An 18,838-nucleotide genomic window follows, 5' to 3' on the forward strand; every position below is an offset into this window, starting at 1 on the left:
TATCTGTGCGCTTTCCTTTAGTGAAATAAGCAAGACATGAAATATCAGGTGCACACGCGTTACAGCGGCCCTGAAACCTATCATCTGAATTGTGCAGGAAGAACACAAGGCACAGAAAAGACTGAACTTTGCTCAATATTAACAACCCTTACTTTAGGTCGGCGGGTTATACATTTTGTTCTTTACTGTTTTCTGTTCTTTCCAAATTTTTATATGAGCAAGCAAATATTATGGTGAAAATTTAGAGAAGTAAGTAATTTTTTAAGTTTATTTTTAAAAGAGAGAGAGAGAGACAGAGTGTGAGTGGGGGAGGAGCAGAGAGAGGGACACACAGAATCGGAAGCAGGCTCCAGGCTCCGAGTTGTCAACCCAGAGCCCAACATGGGGCTCGAACCCACAAACTGTGAGATCATGACCTGAGCCGAAGTCGGACTCTTAACCGACTGAGCCCCCCAGGGGCCCCCGAGGAGTAAATAAAGTAAAACGCTGAAACCCTCCCATGTTTACAGGTTGGCATAGATTAGGAAGGGACCCCCAGGGATGGAGGAGGGGCTGGGTGGGCGCTGGGCCCTCTTGGCTCCAAAGTTCTGGGATGCGGTTTAAGTCCGTGTGAGTTGAGAAGCTCACGCCCTCGTCAGCCTTCTTCCTTTGCTCATCATTCGCCGCAAGCGTGTGGCGCTCCTGGCGTCATCCCACAGGCCGGGCACACACGCGCGTGCACACACACACACACACACACACACACATACACGCAAGGACAAGCCGCTCCCTGCCAGGAGGCCCTCCGTTTGGGGCTGTGGGGACCCGGGGGGGGGGCTCACAAAGGAGGCACATTTGAAGACGAGATCTCTGGGCGGCGTAGCCAGGGAAGGGCCTGAGCTGCGTGCGGGTGATTTCTGACGCCTCCCTGGGCTTCGAGGGGGGCGGGGGCTGGATCGTCCCGTCAGCTCGGGGCTCCGGACGGCAAGGGTCGGAGGTCTGAGCGCACAAGTCACGACGAGCCTGGGCCTGGCTGTGTCTTCCGTCCCCTTTGCCCAAGACTCGTGGGTGTCCCAGGCCTGGAGAAGTGACCCCTCGGCCCTTCAGGACTGCCTGGTTCCGGGGGCTGGAAACATCTGGATCCTGCCCGCCTGGAAAGATCTGGATCTCTCTCTTCGGCGGCAGGAAGGTGACCCCGCCGGAAATTCCCACGGCGAGTGTTGGTGTTGACAGGAGTCCCTGAGAAAATGGTGGCCACGAGGGGTGGGGGGGCTGTGTGCTGTGCCTCAGGCCCCCCCCCCCCCGCCCTCCTTCCTCTGCCCTCTGCCACGGCCTCCCTTACCCCCGCCGGTCCCCCGTGCGGCTGGCCCCTCCGCCCTCCTGCCACCAGGGCCGCCCGGGCTCCCCGGCTCCGCACACCTTTCTCTTCCTCATCGCCTGCCTGTCCTGGGTCACCCCCTTACTTGGATCTGAAGAGGGAGCCCCAACTTGCCCGTGAGGGCGCTCGGAGGGGGCAGAGGCGGCGGGCGCGTCTGGACCGGTCTCCGGGGAACCGGAATCCGTGGGGTGGGGGCACGAGGGCTCCCGCTCCGGCTCCGCCCCGGCTCGCAGACGCGGTCCAGACTGGAAACTGCGGACCTGGCCCCGCGCCTCGGCGCCCGTCACCGCCCGGCCCGCCTGGACCCCTCCCCCAGCCCCTCTGATGAGGGTGGGCCTGCGTGTCTTCCAGACAAGCGAGCTCACAGCAAGGCTGGTGGTTCCCAGTTTGGTGCGAGGCAGCGCCTCGCCGCTTCTTATCTGAGTCCCAAGGACGCTGAGCCCAGACTGAGCTCACCGTCTACACCGGGGAGCTGTCCTGGTGGGGAGAATCCTTATGATGAGTGCATCTGGGCCTCGGGCTGGTCTGGCGGACACAGTGCTGGCCTCGCTTCCGCCCTGAGTCTCCGATCCCTTGAATCAACGCTCAACCCATCAGCATCCGGTTCAGGGGAAGACAGGCCCCAATCTAGCCAACACGGCCGTTCCCCTGCCGTGGCGGGTGATTGGCTTAGCTCTGGGCTCCCAGCCTGGTTTTGACTGGGGAGGCGTGGAGGACGGTTTTCCTCACTATTAACGGAGATCCAAGACGGAGGTGTGTCTCTGTTGTCTCTAGACTCTGGAGGGTGGTGACGGGGCGCCTGGGGCGCTGCAGCTGCCTTGTGACCTTGTGGCCAAGGCGCTGAAGGCAGTGGGGCAGAAAGTCAGAAGCAGCCTATGCTCCTGGTGACACAGGCCAGCAGCTTCACGGCCCCTAGGGCTGTTTTACCTCTCCAGTTCTTAGGGTGTGGGATCGTAAAGGCCCTTGGTCTTTTTTTAAATTTTTTTTAATTTTTGAGGGAGAGACAGACAGACAGACAGAGGACAAGTGGAGGAGGACAGAGAGAGAGGGAGACACAGAATCCGAAGCCGCTCCAGGCTCTGAGCCGTCAGCACAGAGCCCGACGCGGGGCTGGAACCCATGGACTGTGAGGTCGTGACCTGAGCCGAAGTGGGACGCTGAAGCGACCGAGCCCCCCGGGTGTCCCCGAGTGTCCTTGTTTTTAAACTCAAGTTGGATTTTCTCTCCTAGCAACAGGGAGGTCCAAGGCAGGCCCGCATGTTTTAGGGAAGGATGAGTTCACGGACAGAGGGGTACGGTGGGGAAATGGGCCTCAGATTGGGTGGCTTCACACTGGAGTGACAGCCTTGCTGGCCCGTGCTGTGACCAGTCGTAGGCGTCACTTAGCCTCTCTGCCACGAAGCTCCCCTCGCGCAAATGCGGGTTGGGAGCCGGCAGACCCTCGACAATGCCCCCTCCTCCCTGAAATGGTTTCCTTCCACCTATTTTTTTAGAAAGTTTACGCGTGAGAGAGAGAGAGAGAGAGAGCCTGCGCTCGGTGGAGGAGCAGAGAGAGAGAGGGACAGAGGATCGGAAGCAGGCTTGGTGTTGACACCAGCGAGCCCGACACGGGGCTCGAACTCATGCCCGAGAGATCCTGACCTGAGCCCAAGTCGACAGTCAACCGACTGAGCCCCCCAGGCGTCCCTTCCTTCCAGCTGTTCTTAAAGGGACCGAGAGGGGAGGGACCAGGCGCAGAGAGCTACTTAATGACACTTCCGCGCTGGCGAGAATTTCCTGCAGAGACCGAGTCCCTTACCCAGAGTGGCTCCAAGTAGAAGCCAAGCCTGTGGCGCCGGCACCAGCGCGAGGGGGAGGCAGATACACCCAGTTCTCAGTCTCCATGGTGATGAGGGACATGGATGGTTGGCAACAGCAGATGATCCCCGAACCTGCTTTGAGTCACCGGCTTCTGGCGCCCCCCCCCCCCCCACTTTGTGGTGCAGCTGACGGGCCGCCACGTGGGCGCACGGCTCTCTTCTCCCTTCTGGCGTGTCGCTGGGCTAAGCTGCTTCAAGGTGGCCAAGACTGGGCCACGGGAGGAGAGGCGAGGGCCTAACGGCTGCCCCCTGGGCCTGCTTGGCCGAGCGTGGCCTTGGAGTTAGGCTCCAGGCACCCCTTGGGCCAGTCTGACTTCGGCTCCTCCAAGCTCCCTGAGGCGCTCCGAGCCAGGCGGCTGGGGGCCCGCGGGCCTGGGGCTCTCCGGGGGCCCCAAGGCTCCGAGCCTTCCCTCCCTCACGGCGAAGAGCAGCGGCGGGGACTGTGCCCACTGAGTGAGCGCTCCGGATGCCTGTGGTGGAGGGCCCCTTGCGGTTCCAGGCCCCTCTCGCTCCTCGGGGTGCCCTCAGGGAAGACGGATGGACAGAGGAGGGAAGCGAACAGGCACTTGCCGCGGACCCGCCGCATGCCAGCGCTGTGCCGAGTGCTTCCTGTCCATTACGCCACGAGGAGACCAGATCTTTCCCGTTCGAGCTGGTCCAGCCTTACCTGGGAGATGCTGGCTGCTTGCTTGTCTTTGGCAATTTATTCTTCTGGAAAGTTCCTGCCTTGATACCTATAACACACAAATCAAGTGCCTGCGGCCCCAGACTGGGGGTCAGGTGTCTCCGGGTCTCTTGTGGTCTTGCCGTTTCTACACTGGGAGATCCATAAGCCAGGATCCGTGGGTCTGAGAGCCCATGGTCCCTGAAAGTTCTTTGCTGGGCAGGGGGGCGGGGGGAAGGAGGAATGGCTGCTTTCTCGGCCTTCATTAGGAGACGCAGCCGTGCCCCCTCCACGGGGTCGAGGCGTGGGGTCCACTGGGGCACCGCCTCCTGGCCGCTTTAGCAGCTTCTGGAATTGGGGGTGGACGCAAGAAGTGAGGACAGCCACCGAACTTTCGTGCCCTCCGGGGCTCACACTGCCTGTGCTGGAGGCTTAATCACTAGAGTTGCAGGAGGAAAAAGAACTTGCAGCAAGAAGAGAGGGTTAGAGGTCACCAGGCCTCCCAGGACCCCCATGGTCACCACAGGGGACACTGGACACGCCATGTGTCATAAGATAGTTCTGGAAACAGGTTCAGATGCAACCAGAGGAGGCGAGCCCCCCATCAACCAGAGGAGGTGAGCTTTCCCACACTGTAGCCCCCCCCCCATAGAACACTGGTGGATTTCTGGCACATTCTCTCTGAGATCTTCAGCCTCATCCAGATTCCATCCTGACCGTGACTTTCAAGCACCAGACAGGAAAATGGCCAAGATGAGGGCGCTGGGCCTTGGGTGAGGACACGGGGCCCCAGCTGCTCTGTGTAGTGGGGATCACACGTAGACAGGTGCTCCCGGGCGCTGGCCGGTCTGCCCTCGAGCTGCGGTCCAAGCCTGGGGAGGGGTCAGCGGAGGGGTGCCCCTGGGGCCTGCACATCCTGTCTCCCCATCCGGGGACGGGCAGTCAAATGTCCTCTCCTCCCCCTACCGTCGGAGTCTCCTGGGCTCGTGAGCAGGACGCCAAGATTCCGCAGGTAGAGGTCAGGGTCAGGTCCCAGGAGGGCCCGCCCTCCAGGCCTCTGCGAACAGCATTTCCTATGGCTGTGTGCTCCCTGCTCCGTCCTCGGCTCCGCAGAGGCGGGTGGGGGCGGGGCTGTGCAGGGGGACGGGCTGTGGCTCTGCCCAAAGCGGGAACAGGCTGCAGGGCTTTGAATGCCCCTGCCCAGGACGGCAGACCCTCCACCCTCCGCCCCCAACGCCTGTGACGGGGGCCGCCCCGAGGGGCCCGGGGTCCAGGACGGGCCGTGATCTGTGCTTTTCCTGAGCTCGCGTAGAGGCGCGCTCTGACGGAGTCACTGTCGCAAGGGAGGCTCCTGCCCTGCGCCTGCTGCTCGGGGACCCTGTGGGCCTGTGTCCAAGGTTAGTTCTGGAATTTCCACAGATCTGGGGGAGGAGCAGCTCTCTGTTTTGTTCCTTGTATCTTACGGCAGAAATAAACCGCGTGAGACATAAACGTGGAGGGTTGGCAAGACCTCTGACCCCGTCCTCCCAGTCTGTGCACATGCGCACAGGCGCACACGCTGCGTGCGCTCGTGTATGTGCACGCGCGCCTGCGTCTTGGTCCGTCTCCGGGCCCTTCCGGCTGCAGACGGGCTTCCCCGCGGGCTCGCGTCCTCCTCCAGGGTCAACGCACACGGGAGGGGTTTTCACGGCGGGGGTCAGGGCAAAGCGAAGCCAACCCTGTCCCCCTCACGGCCGCACCTGGGTGGGACAGGCCCAGCCTCCGAGGTCACGCCGGCCACGGCGCGTGTGTTTAGTGCACGTAGTGTAGGCCCGGTGGCTGTCCCAGAGGCCCTCTCTTTAATGCCCATTGTGGCCCCGGAGCTCCGGAGGGTGGGGCCGGCTGTGCCCTGCCCTGGAGCACGTGGCCTTTGGTTGCAAGCAGAGAAGAAAGCGAACATCGGACCCTCCTGTCCAGGTGCGCCTGAGTCTCTGGACAGGTGGAGTCTCGTGGTCTTGGTGACCTGGTGACCTGCAGGTGGGCAGCGCAGGACATGGACAGAGGCCAGGGTGTCCGGCTTCATGCTGGAGAGCCCAGGGCTGGGGAGCAAGCTCTGGGCTCATGGTGGGGACAAGATTAATGGTAATGCTGTCCTGACGTCTTGGATGGGAGGTTCATCAAGGCATCACGCCCTGGTCCTCAGCGCAGAGACAGCGGTGGGGGTGGAGGGGCGCATGCTCTGTCCTCAGGGGGTGCAGAGCGCTGGGGGGCTGCGTCCACAGGCAGCAGAGCGGCCATGCGTCCAGCTCAGAAGAGCCCCAGGATTGTTCTTAAATGACCAGGGGCCGTCAGAGTCTCTCCTGCAGATGAGGCCGATGCCCGCTGCCCGCTCCCCGCACAGCCCCGCACGCCGCCTACCCTCCCACGCACACCGCCCCTCCCCCGTCCACGCCTCTGCCCCTGCCCGCGTCCACTCCCACTGCCCCCGCTTCCACAGCCCCATCCTGCCTTCCATTCCCCCGCCCGACAGCCAACTCCATACCCCGCCCCTTCTGCCACCCACCCCGCCCACACCTCCTCCCACCACCCCTGTCCCCACCCCCTTCCCCGCCCAGCATCCCCGCCTCCCCCCAGGCCCACGCACTCTGTGGTGGTCGCTCTGCCCCCCATCCCGTAACCTGCCTGAGACGCTGTCCAAGTGATGACTGTCAGGTTTGATGGGGAACCTAGGACACGCCGTCTTTCCGACTCTGGCTAAACCGACGTCGGCTTGTCAGTCTCCCTGCGCAGGGCCAGCTGTCGCTTCCAGTTTCCTGCAGTATCCATCTCGCGCTCCGTTCCCCTCGGCCCATCTGATCCTGCTCCCCTGCGCGCTTCCCGCCGCTGCAGGCCCTGTGGTCCGGCTCCCAGACTCCGCAGGGAGGGGAGCCACGGATTGTCACTGAGGAGGGATAGTGTCCATAGCAACCCTCCAGCGGCCACCGTTCTGGGAGAGAAGGGGCAAAGCAGGGAGGTGAGCTGGACGCCTGCCCTTTTGCATTATCCATATTAAAGTGCTGGGCACCAAGGCTGCAGCTGGGGGCCTGGGCACGCTGGAGGCACAGCGGGGGGGGGGGGGGGGGGGGGCGCAGGGGCTGGGGGGGGGGGGGGGGGGGGGGGGGGGGGGGGGGGGGGGGGGGGGGGGGGGGGGGGCGGCGGCGGGGGGGGGCAGTGGGTAGCTGGCAGGGAGGAACCCTGTGGCGGGGAGAGGAGGGGAGCTGCGGGGAGGGGCGCAGGGAAGGGAGAGGGGAGCTGCTGGAGGGACATGGTGGGGAGAGGAAGGGAGCTGCGGGGAGGGGCGCAGGGAGGGGAGAGGAGGGGAGCTGCGGGGCGGCACGAAAGGCAGGGGGGTAGCTGGCGGGAGGGCCGGGGTGGCGTGCCTGTGGTGCAGCCACCTAGGCCCCTGGTTTGGTCCCTTGTCCTCAGCTCATGTGAGGGCCGAGGCAACCTTCCATCTCTGGGAGGCCGCGTGCTGGAAAGGCGGGGCCTGGAGGCCTCTCGGTCGCCCCTCCGCCCCCTCATCCTGTGTCATCGAGGGCCACCGGCCGCCCGGGTAGTCCTTCCCCGAAGGTGGAAAAACTCAAGGAATCTTCCAGGAGGAGATGCCTCTGCACAATGCTCCCGAGGGTGCATCCTGGCCCCAGACGCAGTCCCTGGGCCTGCATAGAAGGAGGCAGATGGTGGGGGGGGCACATTCTGCCGGGGAGCTCCCTGCGTGCCTCCCCCCTCCCCCGCGCCGGAGTGCAGAGCCGTGTGCACCTGCCGCCAGCAGAGGGTGCCACACTCCTCACAACCCAGGGCGGAATCGGGCCGGGTGGGCGAGCATCAGCCCACTGGGACCTTAGTCCTGGCCCCGGGCCCCCAGGCCCTTCCTGGGTTAGCGGCCAGCGGCCAGCTGGGGTCTGGGGAGGGGTGGGCAGCACCAGCTCGGGGGTCTCAGGCCCCTGGGAGGGGAGGATCCCTCGTTCCTGCTGTAGGAGGGAGGTGCGGGTAGGTTGGGGGCCGCTCACTGCCCCCCTCTGAGCCAGGGCCTGTGGCCAGGCCCCATGGCTGCTCTGGGGTTGTGAAACTGCTGGAGGTGACTGTTTTCTCTGAGCCCTGGGGACCAGGCCGGGAGCGTGCTCTCTGCCGGGCGCCGTTGTAGGCACGGGGAGGCCCCAGTGAAGGGAACGGACAAACCCCTGCCCCATGGAGCCGGGTCTCTGCAGGGTGGAAGGGTCCTCTCACGATTCTACTGAGCGGGGAGGTGAATCGGACACACCCCTGTGACCCAGGGCGGGCTGGGGTGCTGGGCTCCGTCCTCCCTCTCCGTCCGGGGCAGGTAGGCTCCGGGGATGGGGCTCAAATGCTGGGCTAAGCAGGGCTCTGCACGGGCCTTCCCTCAGCCACCAAAGGCCATTTTGTGCACCTGTGCCAGCTCCTTGTGAGCCAGCGGGTCATCTTGGTGACAAAGTGTCGGCTCTCCGTACCCAGTTCTCATGCCTTCTCTCCAGACAGTGCAACAGACCTGCTGCTCCGACCTTGACCCTTCAAGTAGATAGACGTGGCCAGACCTGCCGGTTCTCGCACCAAAGCTGCAGAAGGAGGGGTCAGCAGAAGCAGTTAAATGTGGATGTCGCTTTTCACAAAGCAGGTGTGGAGGGAGGCACGGATGGGCCCAGGTCTGTGGGCTCAGAGTGCGGCACCTGCTGGTGTGCCGCGGGCAGGAGTGTGGTGGCTCTGAACTGACGGACCAAGCCCCCTGCCCCAGGCCACCCCTGTGGCTCGCCTCCATCCTGGGGCCACGCCGGTCCCGCAGGAGCTCTGTCACCTGCAGGCACCTGTGGGCGCTGCTCGGACACCTTCCGGCTCCTCTGGTCAGGCCGGGGCCCCGGAGGGGCTGGCACAGGGGGCGCACTTTCTCCGCGGTGGCGGCAGCGGCGTGCATGGGGGGGCTGGTGGCTGGGCAGAGCTCCGGCCTCAGGGTGGGCATCCCGCCTCCTTCAGGGACAGGAGGGACCCAGACCCTCCTCACAAGCTTAGCTGGGTTTCTGGTCTGTAGAAAGGGACGCTCATCTTACCCCGTTGGCTTGTTGAAAACACACACGCCCGCGCGGAGCTGGCCCTCGGTAAATGTGCCAGGCGCGGCTGGTGGCTCCGCGCGTCCCCATCAGAGTGAGGCCCAAGCGAGGTTTCGGTTCTTCTCCAGCGAAGCGGGAGGCTGGGGAGGCACCGCGGTGCCCACGCCCGCAGGGGCTGGGAGGCGCTGGCGGAGGGCAGCGGCCCGCCTCACTCGCTCTCCGTGAGGCTTGGGGCAGCAGGGGTGGGCTTTAGTTGTGAGCCCCCCGCCGAGGCACCTGGTCACTCAGGGACTCGGGGGGACTTTGCTTACCGGTTGGGGGGCAAGTGAGGGGCAAGCAGTGTGTCCGGGCCAAAGTGCCCCGAGTCTGCAGGCCGCCCACTCCCTGCTTGGGGGCTCCGTCTGGGTGGGGGAGGTGCAGGGCTGTGTGCGCGCCGCACGGTATACACCGTAGCCCCGGTCACCCAGGGGCTTACGGGGTGACTTAAAATGCAGAGAGAAAAGACATGCACACAGACAGCTCCAGCACAGGGCGGGAGGTGAAAAGCGTCCCCAGAAAGACACAAGGAAGGTGCTAAGGGGAAGATGTGACGCTGGGGGAGGGGCGGAGGAGGGGGGTCTGGGACGGCTTTGATGCTCTCCTTACGTCCCAGCCGGACTGGACGCTGGAGTCGGGTCGGCACCCCAGCAGCCCGGATGGGAAGAGCGGGAGTCTAGGGTCAGAGGGATCGAGTTCAAATCCACGACTAACTGGTGACCCAAGTGGGTTACTTCGACCTTCCTAACCACTAGTTTACAGCGTGAGAGCGCAAGGACGGAGCTCGAGGGCCTTCCCGCCCTGCCTTCCAGGGCTGCGGGGGTGGGCGAGCGCGGCGGACGTGCGGGTTGCTTTTATTACTAAAATAATAACGTGGCGATAAGGGCGTGTAATGACTGAGCCTGGACGGGCTAATACCCTGCGCAGCCCGGACCCGTCTCCGCCCCGGCCGCTCAGGGCCTGAGGGGCGTGGGGGGGGGGTTCCGATACTGTGTCTCCTCGGGAGGTTGACGCTGTCCCTTAAACGCCACAGACTTTTGTTTCTCTCTCTCTGTTTGTTTATTTTGAGAGAGAGAGGATCCCAAGCAGACTTCACACTGAGTGTGGAGGGCTCAGTCACGCAATTGTGAGGTCATGACCTGAGCCTGAATCAAGTCGGGTGCTCAACAGACCGAGGCACCCAGGTGCCCCTCATGGGATTTTCTAAAATCTCACTATTATTTATCCTATATCTAAATTCCATCCATCCATCCACCATTCATCCATTCATCCACGTCCACCCACTTGTCTACCCGCCCACCCATCCACCACCCTGTCCAGCTACCCATCATCCCTGCGTCCATCCACCACCCGTCCACCCACCTGTCCATCCATCCATTCATCCATCCATCCAATAACCCTCTATTGAGTATACCCTTGCTTAGTTCTGCGGATACAGACAAAAATCAGGCCCCTTCTCTGAGCTCTCTGAGCTCACAGTCCAGTGGGAAAGACAGACATACAAGCCACAAACCGGTGCTTTTCTTAAACCCATTTCTAGAGAGTTCTGCCTCTTGGCAGCACCAGCTTCCACAGATCACAGATTATGGGATTTGAAGGTTAGTGATCTCAGGTATCAAAATTTCTTCTACTTCATTCATGTTGCTGATGGGGAACCTGGGGTCCTTATCTGTTGTGGAAAGTACTACAACTTGCTCTTGTTTGCTTCTGAGTGACCTCTTCTGGACTTTAATTTCAGTTCAGTTCAGCGAATCTTTAGTAAACACCTATAATGGGAAAGGCCTGCAGATCCAGTGACGGAGAAGACATCGCTTCCATCCTCAAGAAGGTCACCGTCAAGGGAGAAAAGGGCGCACGAAGAGGGAACAGCCCACCGCCTGATAAAGACAGGGGGAGAGTGCAGGGCGTGAAAATGTAGAAGGAGGGCCCCTGACCGGGATTTGGGGCTCTCAGGGGAGGCTTCTAGAAGGATCGCCTGTGAGTCATCTCTTGAAGGGCAAAAAGCGACCCGTAAGATGAGCATGTAGAGAGGGCATGCCAGAGGGCGCACGGCTAGCGGAAGCTGGTGTGATTGGGGCTTAAGGAGGGAGGTGGCAGCGGCAAGTGGACTGGGGGGTGGGGGCGGGGGGCAGCCTGCTGTGGGGCTGGTGGCCACAGGCCATCCCTCGCTTCCTGGGTTTGATGAGCGCATCCTCGCTCAGTTCCCTGTACCCCTGAGCTCGGAAGCCCCCCATCCGGCTTGCCTTCATCTCTGTTCACGTGCGCCTAGCTTTCGCTGCGCTCTGCAGAGACTGCATTTTAAAACATTTTACAAATGCGGGGTGTGTGGCAGCCCCGTGTGGAGCAGGCCCATCAGTACCATTTTTGTAACAGCATTTGCGCTGTGTCTTTGTGTCGTGTTTTGGTAATTTTTGCAATATTTCAAAGTTTTCCACTATTATATTTGTTATCCTGATCTGTCATCAGTATGACTTGCTGAAAGTTCAGAAAATGGTAGCATTTTTTAGTGAAAAGTCTTTTTTAAGATTTTATTTATTTATTAAACATTTATCCATTTTTGAGGGCAGAGAGAGACAGTGTGATGAGGGGAGGGGCAGAGAGAGAGGGAGACACAGAATCCGAAGCAGGCTCCAGGCTCCGAGCTGTCAGCACAGAGCCCGATTCGGGGTTTGAACTCACGAACCGTGGGATCATGACCTGAGCCGAAGTCAGACGCTTAACTGACTGAGCGACCCAGGTGCCCCAAGAGTTTATTTTTAAGGAATCTCTCTACCCAGCATAGGAATTGAACTCACAACCTCGAGATCAGGAGTCACATGCTCCTCGATGGAGTCAGCCATGTGTCCTGCAATAAAGTATTTTTAAATTAAGGTGTACATATTGATTTTTTAGACATAATGCTATTTCATATTCAGTAGACTAGTATACTTTTAAAAATAAGGTTGATTTATTTTTGAGAGAGGAGGAGCGTGCTGACAGCACAGAGCCCGATGTGGAGTTCGGACTCACAAGCCTTGAGATCATGACCCGAGCTGAAATCAGGAGGTGGACGCCTAACCGACTGAGCCACCCGGGCGCCCTATGAATACTGGGAAACCCGGAAATTCATTGACTTGTTTTCTTGCAAAATTTATTTTATTGCAGTGGCCGGGAACTAAGCTGGAGGTGTCTCTGAGGTGAGCCTGTAGATGGAAGAGGCTGATCTGCTGAAGGAAGAGCTCAAGCGCCACCACCTCCATGAAGCCTCCGTGGATTGCCCCTGCCTTCAATGAGCTGCACTGTCTGGACCACACTTGGGACCCGTGTTGTGGCCCCTTGTCACCCACGGAAGCCTAGCCTCTGTGGTGAGACCGTGAGCTCCTGGGGGCTGCTCGTGAGTCTGGTGATAACGTTTAGTTCAATAAATACCAGTAAGACTGAATCCTATTGATATGGATTTCAGGACACATGGAAAGTGCTGTGGCGTTGCGGTTGGACAGACCTGGGTCTGATTCCAGCCATGCCACTAGGTACTTGTTAGTAACTGGGGGCAAAGTTTAAGACCTGCCCAACGCCTCAGTTTTCTCATCTGCGGAGTGGCTGACGGCTCCAAGGCCCCGGTTGTTTTGAAGACCTGGCTGCAGCTGGGGGCTGGGGGAAGGGCGGGGGCTTCCCAGCAGGGCGGGTTCGAGCCGCATCCGCGGCAGGGGTGGGACGGCGCCCAGGGCTGAGGCCGAGAGCTCGCCCGGTCTGGCGGGCTGGCCCGCAAATCCCGCTGGCGTCGCTCCCGCCCCGAACCCGGCCAGGCGGGGCTGCGTTTTATGATCGTACGGAGTGGGAGGCTGAACACCCCGAGCAGGTGGCTGCCTGCCTGTGGTCACGTGGCCGCCGTGCGGGAGCGCGGACTCCGCTGAAGCCGGGGCTCCGCGCTCTCCCCACTCGCACAGGGCGGCCACACGGAGGAGCCCGTTGGGCGGCTCAGCTCTCCGGCTCCGGCCATCTCCAGCCCTGTCGGCAGGGGACCTCCGGCTCTGGCACAGTTTGGCCCCCCCCACGCTGCTCGTGACCGCAGGACATGGTCTAACAGTCCTTGTCTGGATCCAGGGGGCACAGCCGGGAGAATCGGACGCGGGAGGCTGGCCCAGAAAGGTCAGCGGAAGCCCGAGGCAGGTCACGGTGGCAGAGTGGGCAGAGAGCTCAGGAGCCTGGCCCTGAAAAATGACTCTTCACAGCCCAGATGCCGTATCTGGCACTGAGAAGCGACGCTGACGGCACGTTCTGTTACCAACAACATAGTAATGATAATTTATTAGGAAATCGTTAAGCCTCTGTTTGGGGATGAGGGAGGGAGAGCAGGAAGACAGAGGGGAAGGGGAGGCTGGGCAGGCTGAGGGGGCGGTGCCTGCCGGCCACGGGAGCGCACAGGAGACGCCGGCTCGGGTCTGACCTGGTGCAACAACTTGTACTGGAGGGCGGGGTGCAGGGGGCATGACCACGTCACTGGCAGTCACAACAACAGCCATGACCGCTGTGTGTAACTGTCATTGCTCGGTTTCTGGGGTTGTGGCTCAGATTACAAGTAACATTTAGCTCTTACGGCCAGCAGGGATTGCACAGGTGAGGCTGGCTCACAGAGGGACCTCTGGGCCCATTTGTTGGGAGCCCTGTTCACTTGCAGCTCACTATTCAAGAGAGCTGCTTTAGAAACCCACTGTGTGTGTGCGCATGTATGTGCGCGTGCACACGCTTGCGCCCATGCATGTGCTTGGGGGCCATTGCTCGCTGGGCTGTGTACATGTGTGCACATGCAGGGGTGTGTCTGTGTGGGTGCAGGGCTTTCCTGCCATTCCCCTTCCTCTGCGGGGAAGCAGCAGACAGAGGAAATCATTCCTCCCTCTTCCCCGCACTCCCGGCTGTGCCCGGGGACCCCGTGCCCACCCCTTCCTCACTGATCCCAAATCAGCTGTGGTTGGAGGGGAGAGGAGTTCCGCTCAGTCCCATCTCTTTGGAGCTCCCTTTGCACACAGTGGGAGCTTAATAAATACTTGATGATGGCTCTGAACCTGGGAAGCCAGCAGCTGTCCTCAGCCCTGAGTCTCAGAGCCCCACAGGGCACATCAGGTGGGAGTGACCACGGGGGGCTTCTGTCTTCCTGCCAGCTGCCACGGCCCGGGGCGGTCCCTTTTTCACCTGCCCCGCAGTGGGGAGGCCGGTCTTCCCGCAGGCACGCGGGGCCACCTTTATGGAGGAACCGCTGTGCTCCGAGCGCGTCCTGGGAGACGGGATTGCAGCTGTGGGTGGGACCGAAACCCAGCACCCTCGACCAGCGGGGTGGCATGTGGCAAGTTACTTACCTGTGCTCATGGGATTTTCTTCTTCAGTTTTCATCTGTAAGAGGAGAATGGTGACATCACTGGCATAGGGTCGCAGTGAGGGTTGGAACTAACAAAGAGGCGCCTGCACGCGCGGCTCTCCACAGGCGCCGGCGTTCTGTAGGTGAGCTCCCCACCTGGGGTCAGGAGGGTGGGGGTCCCGTCTGCTTTGTGACCCTGGAGTTGTAGCTCTACGTCTCGGAGCATCAGGCTGGGAGCTGGGAACACAAGGCCCACGTCCTCGGGCGTCTGGGGTGGACCTGCGGGAGACCCCGGCCAGTAGCGATCGTCGGTCTGCCCCCTCCCCCGGCCCCAGCGTCAGGGCCCGCCGCCCGCTCCTTGCGACGCCCCGCTCCTCCTCCCACAGCGGCGCGCGCGCGCACGCGCGCGCACGTCCCCGTCGCCGTGGGCTCGCGGGCTTCGGCCGCACCTGTCGCAGCCAAGAGGGCCAGCCCGGGGTGGGGGGTGGGGGGCGGCGGAAACTACAGCTCCCAGCCCTCGCCGCGCGGCCCGGGCCACTGGGGGTGGGGGGAGGGCGGGGGCGGGGCCGGGGCACCCGCAGGCCCCTCCCCCGGGGAGGAGCCCGCGCGGGGGCGGAGTCAGGAGGCGGTGGAGACCCGAGCCGAACCAATGAGCCCCGCTGCCACCAAGTGGGCTGGGCTTGCAGCGGAGCGCTGGCCGCGGGAGGGGAGCAAAGCAGTTGAGCCCGCGAGGAGTGAGGCTGAGCCCGGCCCTGCGCGCGCCCAGGGGGCCACCTCCGGAGACGGAGTTCCTTCCCCGCTTCTTCTGGCTCCAGGCCCCTGCTGCCCAGGGCAATGCATCCCTGAGTGGCGGCGTCTGGACCCCGGGCAGCCCCAGAGAAGCGGCGCCAAAGAGAGAAGACTGGGGCCAGGACACCTGCCGGGGGCTTGGATGCCGGGCTTCCTCTGAGGACGTCTTTTGGAGCGAGGGTGGCTTTGGGGTGGGGGGTTGTGCTGCAGGGAATCCAGCCAGGCCCCAAGATGGACACTTCTGGGCACTTCCATGACTCGGGGGTGGGGGACCTGGACGAAGACCCCAAGGGTCCCTGCCCGTCGTCTGGGGACGAGCAGCAGCCACCGCCGCCACCACCCCCAGCAGCCCCCCAGCAGCCCCCGGGACCCCTGCTGCAGCCTCCGCAGCAGCAGCCTCCGCATCCCTTGTCTCTGCTCGCCCAACTCCAGAGCCAGCCGGTCCAGCCCGGCCTGCTGCACTCCTCACCCACCATGCTCAGGGGCCCCCCTTCGGCCAACTCCACCGCCGCCCTCCACCCTTCCTCCAGGCAGGGCAGCCAGCTCAATCTCAATGACCACCTGCTCGGCCACTCTCCAAGCTCCACAGCCACAAGTGGGCCCGGTGGGGGCGGCCGGCACCGGCAGGCCAGCCCCCTGGCGCACCGGCGGGACAGCAACCCCTTCACGGAGATCGCCATGAGCTCCTGCAAGTACAGCGGGGGGGTCATGAAGCCCCTCAGCCGGCTCAGCGCCTCCCGGAGGAACCTGATCGAGGCCGAGCCCGAAGGCCAGCCCCTCCAGCTCCTCAGCCCCGGCAACCCCCCCGAGATCATCATCTCCTCCCGGGAGGACAACCATACCCACCAGACCCTGCTCCACCACCCCAACGCCACCCACAGCCACCAGCACGCCAGCACCGGCCTGGCCGCCGGCAGCGCCACCTTCCCCAAAGCCAACAAACGGAAAAACCAAAACATTGGCTATAAGCTGGGACACAGGAGGGCCCTGTTCGAAAAGAGGAAGCGCCTCAGTGACTATGCTCTGATTTTTGGGATGTTTGGAATTGTTGTCATGGTGATAGAGACCGAGCTCTCGTGGGGTTTGTACTCAAAGGTAGGGCTGCAGTTTCTCTTTATACCTCGAACAAAAGAAATCTGTAGGTAGCAACAGAGAGGGGAGAGAGAGAGGGAGAGGAAAGAGGGAGAGAAGATTGATGGAGGGCGAGGCGGTGGTGGGAGAGGCATTTGCTCAATTAGATGGAACACTCTAACTTCCCGTGGCTTTCTTTCCTAATCCCGGGAGAGTTCATTCCTCGCCTTCTGGGGGGAGCACCCCGCGCACTGTGTCTGCTGCAGGGCCGTGTGTCGGGGAGGATGAAAGAAGCCCTTCTGAGGAATCGTTTTCCTCCTAGCTCATTCGTTCCAAAGCGGGGCCCAGCGGCTTAACGCACCAATTAATTACACTCTGCCTTGATGTGCCTGCCGGTGCCCGCAGCTCCCCCTCCGCTCCCGCCCTGCTCCACTCCATTTTCCCGAGGATGGAAGAGAAATAAATGTCTGGGTGGGGGGTGGGGACTCCATGCCTGTCCCTTCTCTGCGGCTTCTCCCTCTCTTCCCAAGTTTCTCTTTTCCTCCTCGTCCCCGACAGACTTTGTGCAAAATAGAAACGTACCAGTGACCCGAGTCTCCTGGGGGGCACCGGTGAAAACATGGGTGGAGGGAACCTGCCGTCCTTTCCCTCGGGAAGGAGCACTCAGAATAAAGCCGCTGGCGCCTGATGAAAATGGCTACAGGTGTCCCCAGTACAGCAGGTGGGCACCGCCGCGGCCGCCGTGGCCTGAGCCCCGGGGAGCCCCGCTCCCTCAGATGGGCTGACAGGGCTCCTGGATCGGTCAGGTGGAGCGTGTGCACACCCGGCCGAGGCTGGGGGCTGGGCTTCAGCCTTGGGCTTGGAGATCCTGGCCTCCTCCGGCCTCTGGCAGGGGTGTGGGGGGCGGGGGTCCCGGCAGGTGGGGGCCCTGGAGCCGCAGGCTGGCGGGCTTAGGGCCCTGCCACTCACTGGACAAGTGGGCTTCTTCCCCCTCTGCCCCTCACCCCTGATTTGTTGTTGGGGGGAGGGTGTGTGTGAGTGTGTGTGTGCGTGCTGGCCTGTCCCTTGGATTTCTCTTCCTATTTGTCATTTGGGCAGGGGGGTGGCCGGGAGGGGTTCAGCTGTTGGAGGTTTCAGATAGAGCCTGTTTCGGGCTGAGCACAGCTGCTCTGAGGCGGCCACATTCCTTGCTGAGATCCAGCCGCAAAAGCCCCGGAGGCGCTGATCGGATTTCCCTGTCCCCAGCCTCTCTCTCCAGCAGGGCACCGGCAGACCTGTCAAGCCACCTGAGTAGCGGGGACCCAGACTTCCTTCCGTGCGGAGGGTCCCCCAGGGGCCGGGCTGGGTCAGTAGCACAGGACTTGAGCCCCTCAAAGAGCAGCAGTGAGCGGGTCCCCCGCAGCAGCTCACGTAGTCATGCCCGAAGCGGCCGCGGCACTCAGGGCCGCCTCTCCCGGGCGCTCAGGGGGAGGGGCCGCCCCCCTCCGCCCGGCTCTGGCTCCTTCCAGCCACCCGTGGGGACCAGGAGCCGTCACCGAGGGAGACTGATGAAGGCCCTGGTGCTAGGAGGTGAGGGGCAGGGGTGAGAGCAGTGTGTCCGCGACCCCCGGGTCGGAGCGTGTCAGGGCCCCCAGCGTGGGCGGGTCTCTGCTCCCCGGGCTTCGTGCCACCGGAGGGTCGCTGCCCTCAGGAGTGGGTCGGGGCAGGCGCCGCCCCGAGGGAGCTGCAGGGAGGGGGCCTCACCCAGAGCGCAGGGCGCAGGCTGGTGCGGGGCCAGGGCGAGGTGGTCCAACGGGCTGGGCATCACCCGCTTCTAACGGCTGGCGCTCAGGCAGCACGAGGGGCCGTGGCCAGCGGGCCCAGCTGGCAGGGCGGCCGCTCTGTGTGGCCCCGGGACAGCACCGGTTGTAGAAGCAGGGCTCACTTTAGCCTGCTCCCTGCCTGCCAGCCTTCCCGTCTGCCCGTCTGTGCCTGGAGTCCTTCCGGAAGCAGCGTTTCTGGGGGTCGCCCCTGTCAGGGCCCGGGGACCCAGGAGGGGTGCGGCAGCTACCCCTCTCCTCTCGGGACACAGACGGGATCGTTTTAGGGGATCAGCGGGGAGTTGGACTCCCAGCCCGGTGACTTCCAGAGCCGTGGCCTTGGACAAGGCACATGACTTGCGTGAGCCCATCTCCCAGCTGTCAGTGGGGGAGCGAATGTGCAGAGTGTAAAGCTCCGATGTGGGGCCTCATGTCGTGGTTATTAACAGAGGTGATGAGGGAGGAGGGAGCTCCTGCTCCGGAATCAGCTGGGCCCGCGACACCCGGGGAGCGAACGCCCGGCAGCGGCGCCAAGAGTTGCGTCTTGTGGGGGAGAAGTTGGGAGAAGGACCCTCAGACGGGTCTTCTCCTGAGAAGCACTTCTGATCGGGGCTCGCGGTGGGGAGCGCGTCTGCCCCAGGCTCTACGGTGACGCCTGCCCGGAGAGCTGGGCCGCTCTCTCTTTTGCCAGAGATCTCTGGGTGTCTGGTTGGCTTTGCTGCTCAGTGTGGACGTAGCCCCGGCGGGTTGGCAGCATGGATGTGGCCTGGGCAGGTTGGCAGTGTGGACGTGGCCCGGGAGGGTTGGGCAGCGTGGATGTGGCCCCGGTGGGTTGGCAGCATGGATGTGGCCC

The 18,838-nt window shown here is 62.6% G+C and overlaps 2 protein-coding genes across 2 annotated transcripts in view; one reads left to right on the top strand and one right to left on the bottom strand.

The window, feature by feature from the left end:
- Window positions 1-394: 394 nt before the first annotated feature.
- LOC115287222 (protein enabled homolog) lies at window positions 395-8,870 on the bottom strand. Its single transcript, XM_029933467.1, has 4 exons — window positions 8,667-8,870; window positions 7,733-7,869; window positions 1,443-1,629; window positions 395-1,218 (listed from the first exon to the last, which is right to left on the bottom strand). Exons 1-4 carry the CDS (start codon window positions 8,868-8,870, stop codon window positions 688-690), a joined length of 1,059 nt encoding a protein of 352 aa, XP_029789327.1. The 3' UTR covers window positions 395-687.
- A 6,255-nt stretch (window positions 8,871-15,125) lies between these two features.
- The window catches only part of KCNN3 (potassium calcium-activated channel subfamily N member 3), a 90,502-nt gene continuing 86,789 nt past the window's right edge, over window positions 15,126-18,838 (top strand). The window contains exon 1 of the mRNA XM_029933468.1: window positions 15,126-16,210. Within this exon, the coding sequence (XP_029789328.1) occupies window positions 15,347-16,210 (864 nt within the window). The 5' untranslated portion in view covers window positions 15,126-15,346. The remainder of the gene's footprint in view (window positions 16,211-18,838) is intronic.

This window comes from Suricata suricatta, chromosome 3 (assembly GCF_006229205.1).
Source record: "Suricata suricatta isolate VVHF042 chromosome 3, meerkat_22Aug2017_6uvM2_HiC, whole genome shotgun sequence".
Lineage (NCBI taxonomy): Eukaryota > Metazoa > Chordata > Mammalia > Carnivora > Herpestidae > Suricata > Suricata suricatta.